Source organism: Lactuca serriola, chromosome 6 (assembly GCF_051521515.1).
Source record: "Lactuca serriola cultivar US96UC23 chromosome 6, Lser_US96UC23_V15, whole genome shotgun sequence".
Taxonomy (NCBI): Eukaryota; Viridiplantae; Streptophyta; class Magnoliopsida; order Asterales; family Asteraceae; genus Lactuca; species Lactuca serriola.
Genome location: NC_136413.1, coordinates 127,367,319 through 127,382,687, shown reverse-complemented (window position 1 = coordinate 127,382,687; position 15,369 = coordinate 127,367,319). Strand labels below are relative to the sequence as shown.

The window sequence follows — 15,369 nt, the reverse complement described above, 5'->3', positions numbered from 1 at the left end:
AATGTAGAATAAGAGTTCTCTTACATAGTCGATCAAAGTCTAATGTGTAAGTTTTATGGTAAAGCATCAAATGTAAGAGGATGAGGAGGTTGATATATGCCATATAACATTTACACTTATTTGGAACAAAAATTCTTAATTGATTACGAAGAGATAATTAACTGGTCAAAAGATAGTTGGCATTGACAACAAAGAAGGAACTCTACTCTATTCCTTGCAAAGGGTTCCACGCAAAAGTTGTGAAGAGGTAGATCAGATATGATTTTCAAGTCATTTTAGTTGCTTACTTTTCATGTGTGCATGGTTGTTGTTGAGCCCGTGAACACAGCTCTACCAAAGTAAAGGGAATTAAGGACTCCCGGATAATGATAACTAGTAGTTACACATCCATTGATTGCTAGCTAGTGCTTTGTCTTGCAAAAAATGGGAATAAATGTCATATGCTATCAACTTGTAGCCATGTCTACGTTTTGCATGTGTGGTAAGACTTTTGGGTAACAAGGAGTGCGACCGATGTTGATATGTCAATTGCTATCAACTTATAAATTAGATGTTGATGTGTCTGTGGGGGGTCATTTTTGAATAATTATTGTTATTGCATTTATGTGATGATTATTGCAATAGCTATTAAATATTAAATAACAAATTTTAAATATTTTTAATATAATAAAGATGAATAATGCATTTTATGCAACAGATTTAGTAAATCAACTTATTCATATTTTTCTTATAGATGATATTCGCCGCTGCATTACACCCTTCTGGCCACCTTGATTGAAACCCACATAATTAGAACTCGGATCTCCTATGAGAAGCCATGTCTTACCAGGTGAGCCATTAGGTGATAGCTAATTAACTTGCTCATCATAAACTTAATAAATTAATCCATGTTACCATAATATATGTATATTATTGTTTTCAATGGAGTACAAATGTTCACCGGTGGAACTCAAATGAGCGGATTCAATGAACTAGGTACAAGTATAAACACGTTTTGGTTTAGTTGGATAGTTTTTTAGTATGAATTAAAATGGGTAGGGGCAAGATACGTGACTCACCGACGTTTTTTTGGATTTTATAAAAATCAATATGTTGAATATCTTTACAAGTTCTATATATTTTTATATTATTAATAAACATAGTTGTAAAGCATTTTGAATAGTAAATCTCTTTAGTTTGCTTTGCTGCATCCAAAGCTAGGGTTATGTGCGGTCTGATTCTGATAAGTGTGAAGTGGAACAGGTAAAAGCCGAACAAAGAGAAAGATGTGAATGTAACAACTTTATGTAATGGTTGTTTAGTGGTATATAAGATAAAGGAAAATAATGTTGATTGACACCAAAAAGAACAAAAAAAAAACGTTATACCAGAAAAGCTATTGCCTATTATGTATACAGCACGTGTTATCGATAAAGCGGGCTATCGTTAACGTCCAATTCATCAATTATTGGTATTTGGAAAGTGCCAAAATCAAAAGCAAACTAAAAAGCTAGTTCGTGTGGACTGTAGAGTCTAGTGCTTAATCACTAAGACATCATCATTTATATCATTGCATCTTAAGAACTTACTAAATTTGTTGATGATATTTTAACCATTATAATATGTCAAATATTACTCGTATATATTAAATTGAGGCCAAATCAATATATAAGATCTTTGGATTTTAGACCACCCATTACGAGGTCCAATATTTAACACTTAATAAATAAGAATTTCTGTGTTTTACGTTATAACAAAGTAACAATACAATAAAAGCTAATTAGGGTCTAAATTCTAAAAGGGTCAACTTGAGAAACATTTGGACTTTAGTGAAACTTCTGAAAATTTAAATGTGGGAAATTTGGTTTTTTATTTTTTATAAGCAAATACAAAGTCCTTAAACTCTATCTCAATTCTCCTTCTCTCAACCTCAGTAAGTAAGGTTTCTTAACTCAGTTGTTTTGATAAAGTTTTAGCTTTTGTCTTTTACTGTAAGTGGGTTGTGGATTCTATACACTATTAGATCATCTTGTCATTAACAGGACTTCTTAGTCTTATTAGTTCAATTCTGATTATAGTTATAATCAAGAGTTTTTGTTTTCTAATGGAGGCATTCATGGAAGAGTTTAAACATCTTAAATTCCAACTGGAAGAGATAAAGTTAGCCACGACCAACTTTGATAACAACAACGTTATTGGGAAAGGTGGATTTGGGAATGTGTACAAAGGAGTACTAAGCTCTCACTGTGAGGAGAGAAACACTACTAGAAAAAAGACCTTTAATGACGCGATTTTTACGACACGCGATAATTAACGATACTCAAAAGGACGTGCCCTTAAAATAGTGTCATCTCTCCAAAAAATTTAAGGATTTACGTCACGCTTTATTGCGTGCCCTTAATTTAGTGTCTCAAGAAAAAAAAATTAAAAACACGGAGGGCGCTTTATCTTAAACGCGCATCGTCTGTACCTGTCGCTTTATATTTTAATGAAACGTGCTTTTAGTATACAAGGGGGGAAATGAAATCCCCAAAATTTTGAAAACCCGCCTTTTTTTTTCTATCTTCTATCTATCTTTCATCTTCAACCTAACAAGGACGAGCATTGCACTCTTGATTTCCCTAACTCTTTCTCATTTTCTGATTCAAACTTGAAAGAATAGAAAAAAAAATCTATCAATTTTGAAGCCTAAAGAATCACAACCCCCTATCAATTTTGAAAAAGAATCTATCAATTTTGAACACAGACCTACCCACAATGTTTTTCACCGGAAGTCTCTTTCGTCTCCACACCCTTGAGATCTCTCCATCGCTTCCCGGAGGAAATCTCAGGTTGTTTTCAGCTTTGGGGTTTTTCGATTTCATCATTTTCCCCAATTTTCAGCTCCCGATTCTTCCCTTCTTGTTCTAATCTTACCCTTCGATTCCACCTCACCCTCCTAATCTCACTGATTTCTTCATTTTCAATGGGATCTCTTTCTTTGTGAGTTTTCTTTTCACGTCACAACAGTTGATCACCGAAGAAGCAATTTTCCAAATCTTTTTGTTGTTAATCAAAATTGCGTGTATGGCGATCAGATTTACTGTTTCTTACTCCGGCTACGTGGCCCAAAACCTAGCCACCGCCTCCGGAAAATCCAATACATGCCGAATTTTTCATGAGGTTTTTTCTCGTCCTCGTATATTCCAGAATCCCGACCGAGATCCCGTCGCCGGGTACGGTCCAGCAGCAACGGCGAGTTCAAGGTGTTCGGTTTCGGCGTATGCCACTCTCGCATGTGATTTTCTTGGCGTTGAGACCTCCTCCAAACCTTCTCCCCTCGTTGTTGGATTGATCTCGTTGGTAAAGTCAACGGCTACCGGTGGTGGCGTTGGTGGTGGTTCTGGGGTTTTTGGGATTTCGCCGTTGAAGGCGTCTTCCATAATTTCGTTTTTCCAAGGTCGAAGTGGCTCCCAAGTAACGAAGTCCAATCAGACTACTACTGATTGCGTGAAAACCTGCAATGTTGCAAGTACCAAAATCATCGTTGAGAGGAACAATTGGTTTTCAAAACTATTAAGTGTTTGCTCCGATGATGCTAAGGTTGCCTTCACCGCTTTGAGTGTCAGTATCTTATTCCGATCGCAGTTGGATGAACCAAGATCCATCCCCTCTGCATCCATGAGCCCTACCCATGATGTGGGTGATCGCATAATGGTCGAAAAGGTATAATCCCAATTCTAACCTTATTACACAATATATGAATGATGGTTGCCAATTTCGCCATTTTGGCTTTTCAATTCACATAGTGATTGTATGCAAGATTTTGAGTTTTTGCCTGTTATTGATTTAGGTTTCATACATCTTTCGGAAGCCAGAAGTTTCAGATATTGTGATCTTCAAGGCTCCTCCCATTCTTCAGGTGTGATTTCACTTCTTGATTATAAGTATCTTTGATTAGTTCTGTGTTTTGTTGTTTGCTCATTGTCTTGTATCAATAATCTTGTAGGAATTTGGCTATAGTTCTGGTGTTGTATTTATAAAAAGAATTGTAGCAAAGGCTGGAGATTGGGTTGAGGTAAGATTATGATTTATGATTAACCTCCTTTTTTCAAGAGAATTATCTACAGCATTTATCTTTCCAAGATGTTAAATTCGTTCCATATTTTAGGAAGTTGATCCTAAAGGCTGGAGATTATGGTGATGTTTGCTCCTTTTTTTCTGAGGAAGTTGATCCTAAATTACATTTTTACCCCTGGCATCTTCTCAAGTCATTGGTCTAGGACCACTAATTGCTTAGGATGGTAACTGGGTTGTCTTTTTGCGCCCTCCTTTGATACACCATAAAGGCATGAAGATTCTCTCTCTCTCTCTCTCTCTCTCTCTCTCTCTCTCTCCAAATTCTAAAACAAACAACAACAGGTAAATAGATGCCAACATTTTGTTTAAAATTCTGTGAACATTGAAAAAAAACGAGGTCGATAGTGCCTTTTTCATGAGATTGTCAAAAGTTGAATAAAATAAAAAAATAAACAAGGGTAATATTGTAATAGGGAGGGTCTTAATACATAAAGTGACCAACCTCTCACTTAGCACGACAAGTCATTTTGATTTTATTAAGTAAAAAAGAAACAACCTTATCAATCTACATGCATTTAGTCATGTACTGCTGTCCCACAATTTGTCATCATAGAAGAAGACCCTGCTGTCCCACAAGGGTAATATTGTAATAGGGCTGCTTTATATGTCATCATAGAAGACCCTGCTGTCCCATAATTTGTAACAATTTGTATTATCATTATTTGATTTTAATAATAATTTGTTTTGTTTTATTGTTGAGGTTATAGACTGATAGTCTTCCTTTTCATGTCATTATTATTTATTTCTTTTTTTGTTTGCAGTTTCTTGCAGAAACTTTGGATGTTGTTCAAGACATTGATTGGGTCATTTCTCTTGGAAATGCTTTTGCAAAGCAGTATGAGCTTTATACATATGATGATGAGCATTCTGCACTACTTCACAGGTATGAACTCATTATCATTATCATTACATTTTTTTAATTAAATTATCTTACTGAGAGTATTCTTCTCCTACAAATGTCTTGGTATACTTCTTCAGAAAGTTGATAACATGACTTATGTTCGTGATCAAATCGTCTGGATGTACAAACAAACAAATAATCTAGATTTCAAGTATTCCAGCACCTTGATAATTATTACATTGCTATGTTTCACATTTAACCCTGTTTTCTAATATTGTTTTGGTTGAACATGTTATTCCTCAAATTTTAACAGATTCTTGAATTGTGACTCACCCCTGCAGCTTTCTGAATGCAGGCTTATTTTGGTACTGGATTAAGTGGAGTTCTGGCTTGGTGTGTGCGAGTGGGAAGGAACCAACCCAATGCCCCCGGAGTTCTGTCACCTTCCATCTTTACTTCCTATGTATCCAGGTTAATCTACTCGTATTTATTCATGTCTCAAAGTGTGTATTCCAATATCAGGTATCATGATTTGTGTATTTATAAAATTTTGAAATAGGGTCTTGTTCAATGCTTTAGCTGTGTTTGCTATAAGGGAGATCAACTTATCAAAAGTAAGTTACTGTTTCACCCTTTTATTTAATATTTTTGTGATTGAATGAAAGTCTTAATGAAAGTAATTGACAACCCTTTCTCTGTAAATGATGTTGTGATTGTGGGAGAGGTGTTGTGTTTTTCTCTGTTGCTAGGTAACCCTCTCAACAACAACATTCTACTTAAGCAGGTGAGTAATCAAGATTAAGGGAGACTTGAAATCATGTTTGACATTCCTTTCCAGTAAGAAATAGAGTTGTATGATTATTTGTTAGTTTTATAGGAATGTATAACCCATGTTAGCAATGTATTATTTTTGTTTAACATTTGAATGATTCTTTGTATGACATTACAATTTGTGCAATTTATTTTATTTTTTGAGTATGAAATTTTATTTTATATTATGCAATGGATTGTATTTTTTGTATATGGTATTTTATTTCTATTATGAGAAATTAAATGCAAATTTAATTTAAAAATTAATAAATATATAAATTTATTTTTTTTATACATTTAAATTTACGATACGCAAAAATGTGTGTCATCTTCATTTATGATATGGCCTTTCTTGACAGGGGCTTTCTTGATACGCATTGCGTGTCATTAACACGCGCGTCGTAAGGTTACGACACGCAAATGTGTGTCATCTTCCTTTATGACAGGGCCTTCCTTGATACGCATTGCATGTTGTAAACGCGCGTCGTAATTGCGCGTCGTAAATGAGCGTCGTAAATGCGCGTCGTCTCTCTTTATGACAGGGCCTTCCTTGACACGCATTTGCACGTCGTCTGAGCCTTTTACGACGCGCAATGAGCGTCGTAAAAGGCTGTTTTTCTAGTAGTGAAATGTGGTGGCTTTTAAACGTCTTGATCGTAGATATGGGCAAGGAGACTCTGAGTTCTGGAAAGAAGTCTTAATGCTTTCTCGTTACAGACATGAAAATCTCATCTCTCTCCTTGGATTCTGTGATGAAGATGGTGAGAAGATCCTCGTGTACGAACATGCATCTCATGGAAGCCTCGATCTCCAGTTAAGTAGACCTACCCTCACATGGAGACAACGCCTAAAGATATGCCTTGGGGCTGCAATGGGACTGAGCTACCTTCATGATCCAAAAGGGACACAACAAAGAGTTCTCCACCGAGATATAAAAAGTTCCAATATTTTACTTGACGAGAATTGGAATGCTAAAGTTTCAGACATGAGATTATCGAAAATTGGACCTGCTAATCAGCAGCACACTTTTCTTGTCTCCAATGTTGTAGGCACCTTTGGGTATTTAGATCCGATGTATTTGGCCACTAGCATTCTAACAAAAGAATCAGATGTATATTCTTTCGGTGTGGTCTTATTTGAAGTATTGTGTGGGAGACTATGTTTTGAATATAACAAAGGTCATTTACGAAGTTTAGTGCATTTGTGGAAAAAAAAACTACAAACAAAAGAAATTGGATGAGATTATCTTTCAAGATTTGAAGCAACAGATTGATCCAAGTTCATTGGAAACATATTCAGACATTGCTTATCGATGTTTGTAGAAATCACGTGATGAAAGGCCAAAGATGTGTGAGGTTGTGGAAAAACTTGAGATCGCTCTTCGATTTCAGGAGATTTTTGAAGAATCATTGAACTATGAAGAGATCATTAAGACTGCAATACCTCCTCTTGTCTACAGATCCTTAGAAGAGCTAAAGATGTTTCTTTCAAAAGGAATCTTCCTTAACCGGGGCAGATTGGTAATTCACTACAAGAAAAATCTTGAATTGCTACGGAAAGTTGCTACGGAATCAAAATCCATAGCTATTTTATTACGGAATATGTTACTGAATGGCTTGCCGTAGCTATTATTCTACGGAAATAGTTACGAAAGTGCATTTCGTAGCTAAATCATAAATAGCTACGTAAAGCTGTTACGAAATCAAAATCCGTAATTATTTTACTATGAAATATGCTACACAATGGTTGGCCATAAGTAATTTGCTATGGAAATGACTACCGAATTACATTGTGTAGCTAAACCTTGATTAGTAGTTACGGACTCGAAATCCGTAACTATTTTACTACAAAGTATGCTATGAAATTTTTGGTTGTAGCGAAACTCGCTACAAAGCTTGCTATGAAATTAATATTCGTAGCTATTTGGCTAGAGAATTGGCTACGATATCCAAATCCGTAGTTAGGTGGCTATGAAATTGAAACCCGTAGTTATTTTGTTACGAAAATTTGCCACACAATTAAATTATATAGCTAGTTTACTATAAAACTTGTTAAGGAATTATTGAGCGTAGTTATTTGTGTATAAGGTTGGTTTTTGAATTTGTAAATTGTTACGGAATTAAAATCCATAGCTATTTAGCTACGATGTATTCCGTAGTTAAGTAGCTACGAAGTATTTTTCTATAGCAAAATATAGAAAATTATTTTAAAGAGAAACTACTAATATTATATATAAAAAAAAGATATCATGGTAATTTAAAAAGGTTATGATACAAAATAATCTCGGATAGGAAACTAGTAATTTGATTAAACATATAAGTTATTTTAGTTAATGTAGTAAGTATACGAGACGATTTAGCTATATACAGTATTACTTTACATAAATAAAAATTATATAGGTTTTATAATAATTTATACATTTTAAGAAAAGATTAATTACATCTCATTATATTTTTTACATGATACAGTTTCCCCAAATCATTGCTCATATGCGCATTAGGTCAATACAATACCCCTTCCCCTGTTCCCCCTTTTCCCTCTTTTAGATATATTTCCCCAAATCATAAATATTTCACATCTGGAAGCAACATTAGGCGATCTCGGATGAAAAGGAGCATCTTATGAGCACAGAGGCAGAGTTGATCCATCAGATCCAGTCTAGTAATCGTTCTATTCTCACCTACCTCAAGCTACAATGGTACTCTCTCTCCCTCTCTCTCTCTCTCACATACACACACACACTATTACTTCAATTATAGTCCAATAAGTTAATTGAGTTAGGTTTATACATCAGATTCGTGTTAAAATTGTTAAACAATCATTTTTTATTCAATGCACATTGAATAAGAGTTAAATGGTGCATATTAAGTTGTCGTTATAACGCTATAATATGTAATTTCTTCGGCAATGTTATAGTATAATATGTTTAATAAATCTTGTTTTTTTAGGAATTAGGAGAGTAATCGCTCTACAGATTCCCAAACCAAAATCATCCGTTCGCCTCTTTTTGCACCCGTTCTCCCGGTTAATTTCTCATGGATTCTGCACCACTGATGTTGAATGGCAATGGTGGGGACTCTGACAAGATCATCATTGATACCGATCCAGGCATTGGTATTCAACTATCTATTCTTTTTCTGTATTATTCTATTATCTTCTATAAATTGGATTTCATTTCAAATTTTGAGAAAAAATCTATGAAGTTCGATGAATTTAGCGATGTTATTATCCTGTGATTTCATTAATTATCACTGAACACGTCTTCGGTCTATGAATGATGAGATTATTTAGATAGATTTATATTTACTTATTTAGTAGGATTTTGGGCCTGAATTAGTTTGCTTTAATGAAGAATCTATTACTACCGTAAACTATATAATGGATTAATTGCATTGGATATATACAGATTTGTGTTGTAACAATTGATAACCGAATCCATTATCATTTTGAAGACTTCTAAAGATGTCAAAAGCATATGATGGCATTTTTATGCACATTTTAGTAAAAAAAATATTAGGTGGAAGTTGATATAGCACTTTTTGCACATGTGAATGCTTGAATGTGGTATGAGAAAAAGAAGAAACAAGAGAGCAAACAAGAAAAGACACTTACATCTCATGCAAAGGCCTTTAAGGCTACTGAAAACAAGACACATCAACAACTTTCTCAGGTAAATTAACATCATGTAATTTATAATAATCTGTAAGTTTATTTTTTTTGTACTAACTATGGTTATGGTGAAATCATCAAGAAATATTTGTTGCAACAATTTCATAGATACGAAAAGTGCACTGGTTTGAAAAGTTCAATTAGTTTATAAGCAATGAGAATTATTTGCTTATTAGTGTATGTGATGCTCAACAAAATGAAATGATAGTCAAACGTTACATGTCAAAAGGAGATTTGTGAGTATATATTGTTTCTATACTATTTGTTGATAAAATTTTATGCTAATTTTAAACTTTTTGATGATAAACAAACAGGTATGTGCATACAGATTTACATGGAGCTTCTAGTACTGTGATTAAAAATCACAAACCTGATAACTCTATACCTCCTCTTACACTAAATCAAGCAGGATCTTTCACAGTAAGTAACAACCAACAATCTATTAAATTTGGTATTTGGCATGTTCTTAAGAGGGTGTTTTGGGAATTATGATGTAGGTTTGCCATAGTCAAGCCTAGAACTCAAATATTTTTACTAGTTGGTATACCATTATCAGGTCAGCAATACAACTGCTACCGGTGAATATCTTCCGGGATATGGCAATATATTTTGGTTGCATGAAACGTCACTGGGGTCTCATATGAATGAAAGAAGAGTAAGGGGTGAAGAAGACGGAATCAATGATTCCGAAGATAGTGAGCCTTTCAAAGAATTATTCGATTCCGGTTCTGAAAACGAATCACCCGATTCAAAATATCACATAAATGTTTCCAATTTATCAACACATAACCAAAAAATAATGGATTTAACCTCAAAATTTGGTTCGGTTTGTGAAATTACCACCTATGGCATCAATAATACCAATTCCCAAGAAGTTTCTGTTAACTGTGTCTCCTGAACTTTCAGATCTTCTTGAGAAAGCTCTTGAACTTAAATCTGGTGCCACATCAGCGAAAATATACCGGCTTGATGCTTTAGAAACAAAATCTGAAAATAATAATGAAGAAGAGAAGGAACAATGAGTGCAAAAGCGTATGTTTCAAAAGTTGAAAGAAGAAAGTTGATGAAAGGTCAAACACATAGTGAAGGTGAAGATTATTGTCAAGTAAAAAATGAATTGAAAGAAAAAGGAAATTATAAATCATCCACAGAAAGAGAAAGATGTTCAGATTGTAAATGTGTACTTTTTTTATTTTGAAATATGTATTTTTTTATATATTGGATACTTCTTTTAGTTTCTATAAAAATACTTTGTTACTTTCAGTATTATATTATTTGTATTTTTATAGATTGATATAAATAGTCGAATTGAATAACCGAATTTACTGAATAATGATATGGAAAAACTGTTACGCAATTGGCAACGATTAAATTGCTACGGAATTAGTTACGGAAAAACTGCTATGAAATTAGCTACGGAAACATTGTTACGGAATTGGTTACGGAAAAATTGCTATTAAATTTGCTACAAAAACATTGCTACGGAATTGGTTACGGAAAAATTGTTATGGAATTTGCTACAAAAACATTGTTACGGAATTTGCTACGCAACTAAATTTGCAACGAATAGATACCGTAGAAATTGTCATAGAAAAACCGCTACGGAATTATAATTTTGTACCTAAACAATTTGCTACGAGGAAAAAAGCAACGGAATTTAAGTGAAAATTTTCGTAGCAAATTCCGTAGTTATTCAGCTTTAGCTACGGAATTTCAACTTTTTGCTATGAAATTTTTCGGTAGCTAAATTGAAATTTTTCTTGTAGTGATTAATTAGCTATGTCTGTATAAAGTATAAACCACCAATTTATATTTTTATTTGTGAATGGTAAATTGTGATTCATGAAATTATATAATAGCTTAATTTGAGGATTGTCGCACTTTTAAAACCAAATAATGCTTGTAAAGTATAAATTGCTCCAACAATTATATATTAAAATGACATTCCATGCACCCCTACTCTTGTAAATGTACTCATATATATGATATATCCTACATCAGCCGAATTAACATATGATTTCTTTTAATGGATAGAGGTTTTGGCTAAATAAGAATGGAGAACATTGTGAAACAATATCTGCGGCAGAATGTTTGATTCCTATTCGCACTGTATCTGAGTATTATTATCAGCGAACTAAACCAAGGTTACATTTTCTTCTACTTTTTGTTTCCATGTTTTTGAGACTGTTTCATGATTACATAGTAATGTGTTATTTGCTGCAACTTCGTGCAGATTTATAGAATCTTCATGCAGATTTGCAGTGAATGGCCATCAACCATTATGTATGGAATTCAAAACACATGTCAGACCACAATTTTTGTCACAGTATATCACATACACTGTAAACCTTGTGTTCCAATTGAAGTACACAGACTATTTAGGCCTCTGTTACAGATTGGCTGGGGAGACAAAATCTTGGACTTCGTACTTAGTAGAGAAGAGAGAAGATGGATGTTTGATGGCAGAATTGTATCAGTTTACTAGCGACAACAGAAATGTTGATCATGAAATTACATTTCTATCCGAGGAACCATTGATAGTTGAAGGCATCGCGTTTCTGCCACTGGAGAGAGTAAGATCGCAAATACTGGATTATTTATTTATATATTGTTTTTAGTGTAACAGAATCTATATGGGTCACCTTGTTCGTAGTATCAAATAAAACACATTCGGAGAATAGTTTTTTTACAATATCTAATGTGTAAGTTGTATAGGTGGAACAAGAAGTGGTAGGGGATGAGGAAATAGATATGCAAACAATATCTGATTCAGACACATATTGGGAAGAAAAGTTGCCACGTGATTATGAAGACATAATCAAAACGTCAAAAGATAGTTTGCAATGGACAACAAAGAAGGATCTCTACTCTGTTCTTTGCAAAGGGTTCCCCATCAATGATGGGGACCAGGTATATTTCTGAAACATATAGTTGGTAAACTTATTTATTTCTCATATGTAGTCTAGCTATGAACATGGTTTGACTATGTTAATGGGAAGAACTCTAGAATTCCAAAACACAAGTAGTTACACATTTATGAATTACAGTGGTTTTCTCTTGCAAAAGATGGGAAGAAATGCTATATGCTACCAGCAAGTGTGGCTTTGAATAAAGGACAGTGGAGTTGGCGGTCTTTACCTGAATCAAGGTTCTTTCCTCTATTCGCCCAACCTGTTTTCTTTTACACTTAAACTTGCATGAATACATTGTCCTATTCTCTCATTTTTGTTAAACATGATGTCTTTTTGTAGATTTGGAGTAGTGGCTTATAGTCCTCGTGTCAACTTTTCGATATACTGCTTATTCAGAATGCCGTCACCTCAAAAAACGTATGCAGTTTACCTTGTTTACAAATTACAAGCATACCATTCTCGTTTTGAGTTGCCTTTGAAAGTGAGTTATGGCCATCATTCATGGTATATCTATTTACTTTGTCCTCAACTCCCAATTATTAGAGGAAAGCTTAATCAAAACACCTACAACCCACTAAAGAGACGCAAAATGAAAGGCATTCCACAAAAACGGAATGATGGTTGGATGGAAGTTATAATATGGGAATTTCAAACCACCATGGATGTAGAAGTATGGGAATTTCAGACCTCCAGTACTTCTGAAAAGATTTTGATGGATTGCGGATTGAACCTTTCCGCTAACGAGTCACTTGAAGGACTTATTCTACAAGGCATTGAGTTTAAACAAATGAATTAATTAATTGTAAATACTAGGAATGAATAAGGCACCATACAATTTTTTTTTTCCAAACTGTATATCATACCAAATATAGCTAGACGCAAATTTTTTGCTATCAGTAACTTACCAAAAATTGTTCTAACCAACTTATTTGGCTACCAATAAGTTTGGTTGTTACAAATTGATAATTGTATATACTAACATTATTGTAATTTTATTGTATAAGAGTTAACATGGAGTATCTTTGTTGTTTAATAAAGAAATTACTTATGTAATTCATTTAATTTACTAAAGAATTTTTGTAACAACCAAAAATTTTCAACCAAAATTTCATTTTTAATATCATAAAGTCAAATGTCATATCATTAATTCTCAAAAATTAATTAATAAGTTTTCAAAACAATTATTCAATCCAGGAGCACCACTTACCACTTTATCTCTATGCAGATGTAGAATTATGTCGGAGCCTTCCCCCGATCCTCGGGAGTACCTGAAATACATAACACGTAACATGGTAAGCATAAATGCTTACTGAGTTCCCCAAAAAACCACATGCACATACTAGCCAGCTTAGGCTACAAGACCTTCCGGTCACTGTGTCTCAGTGGGATCTTCCGATCCCATAATCCTGGTAGACCTTCCAGTCCTACCATGCTGACCTTCTGGTGCTAACTCTGCTTGACCTTCCGGTCTAACCCTGCTTGACCTTCCGGTCCAACCCATACAGCATATACATACCATATCAAATCGTATAATTCATACAAGCACATAAGACCTTCCAGTCACACATAGTTACTATTCCAGGTAAAGTATAGTGAGAAGACTCACCTTGTAAGTAGAAGATAACAGACAAGCTCTCGGGATCCTGAACTAGCCTCAGCCTATCATAATAGACAAACATCTTAATCATTTTCCATCCTTTTTAACCTTTTTACTCATAAATCCCTCTCGTTCTCTTTCTGTCTTACAGATTTGGGTAAAAGACCATTTTACCCCTCCATGACCTCATATATCCCTTATTGACCCATCCCATCAGGCAACAAAAGTCTGCATAATTCCATCTGTCCAAGCCGACCTGACTCGCCGAGTGCACTCCCGTGACTCGCTGAGTCCAGTTGCATTCCTTCGAGTTTCATCCTAGGGTCCACTTAGCTCGTCGAGTTACCCCTCAACTCAAATAGTTCATAATGGGTCAAAGATATATGAACAAACCCACTACGACTCGTCGAGTCATCCAACAGACTCGGTGAGTCAACCCCCATTGAATTCTCATTCAGCCATCTACCGTGACTCTAGCTTATAGATCTAACCTCCTAACATCCAATATTCATGTAAAGGTTCGATCTTTACGCCCATGCATCGCACATCTAGCTCTATTTTGTCAAAATAACCCTCATAATGGTGTTTTAGGCTCAATAATCCGATGTGACTGCATAAAGCTTGAATCATGGGATTCTCTGGACCTCTCAAGGTCCAGATCTGAAGTCTAAGCCTCAAGAGGACTTCTTATACTCAATATCTTCAACTAAAAGAGGGTAAAGAAACCCTAATTTCATGACATCTACTAATAATACGAAAATAGGTACATATTTATACCTTAAACATCAGCCTAGAATGGGATAGAAGTAGATCAGAGCTCCTCTACACGATTTGGCTTGAACAACCTCCTCCTTCCTTGCAAGAACGCACCAAGATGATGAAAATGGCTCCCTCTTTCTCTCTAAGCTCTCTGGATCGATTAGGGTCTCTCAAAGGGGAAGTGTGTCCCCAAATGAAGGCCATAAGGGCCTTTAAATAGGTCACAACCCGAACAATTAGGGTTTTCCTCAGCAGCACTGACTCGGCGAGTCAGCTCCCCGTCTCGTCGAGTCCAGTCATTAAAGTATGTCACCAGGTGCGATCCTACTCGACGAGTTGAGGCACCAACTCGTCGAGTCCCTCTCTAAAATTCCATATATTTAAATAAAATAAAATACCTGGAAATCCAGATGTTACAATTTTATTGAAGCAACTTTTTAATTTATAATTTAACATAGTAATAACTGTTGACTAATGCAGCTAAATGGCTACTATTCATGCTCTGAAAATTGTAAAACACTAAACACAACAACAATTGATATATATATATATATATATATATATATATATATATATATATATATGTGTGTGTGTGTGTGTGTACATGCGTAGATACATACATACATACATTCATATATACATTTTTTTGAACAACAGATCTAGTTTACTCATAAACTACTCCT

At 34.6% G+C, this 15,369-nt stretch overlaps 2 protein-coding genes, 1 long non-coding RNA gene and 1 pseudogene across 4 annotated transcripts; all 4 read left to right on the top strand.

Annotated features, from left to right (window-relative positions):
* The first annotated feature begins 2,916 nt into the window (after nucleotides 1–2,916).
* Nucleotides 2,917–5,316, top strand: LOC145060138 (thylakoidal processing peptidase 1, chloroplastic-like). The gene is made up of 7 exons (XM_079007858.1): nucleotides 2,917–3,118; nucleotides 3,236–3,684; nucleotides 3,812–3,880; nucleotides 3,968–4,036; nucleotides 4,860–4,981; nucleotides 5,037–5,150; nucleotides 5,253–5,316. Exons 1-7 carry the CDS (start codon nucleotides 3,046–3,048, stop codon nucleotides 5,314–5,316), a joined length of 960 nt encoding a protein of 319 aa, XP_078863984.1. The 5' UTR covers nucleotides 2,917–3,045.
* A 1,061-nt stretch (nucleotides 5,317–6,377) lies between these two features.
* Nucleotides 6,378–7,260, top strand: LOC145060137 (putative receptor-like protein kinase At5g38990 pseudogene; annotated as a pseudogene).
* Nucleotides 7,261–8,243: 983 nt separating this feature from the next.
* On the top strand, nucleotides 8,244–10,684 carry LOC145056787 (uncharacterized). Of its 2 annotated transcripts, none has more exons than XR_013685918.1 (5): nucleotides 8,244–8,447; nucleotides 8,698–8,863; nucleotides 9,156–9,419; nucleotides 9,733–9,838; nucleotides 9,916–10,684. It is a non-coding gene; the product is annotated as an uncharacterized LOC145056787 (long non-coding RNA). The 2 variants fall into 2 exon arrangements; XR_013685919.1 differs by having other exon boundaries at nucleotides 9,156–9,654.
* A 1,367-nt stretch (nucleotides 10,685–12,051) lies between these two features.
* Nucleotides 12,052–13,126, top strand: LOC145060136 (F-box protein PP2-B5-like). The gene is made up of 4 exons (XM_079007857.1): nucleotides 12,052–12,063; nucleotides 12,134–12,328; nucleotides 12,466–12,566; nucleotides 12,670–13,126. The coding sequence occupies exons 1-4, from the start codon at nucleotides 12,052–12,054 to the stop codon at nucleotides 13,124–13,126; spliced, it is 765 nt and encodes a 254-aa protein (XP_078863983.1).
* Nucleotides 13,127–15,369: the final 2,243 nt, after the last annotated feature.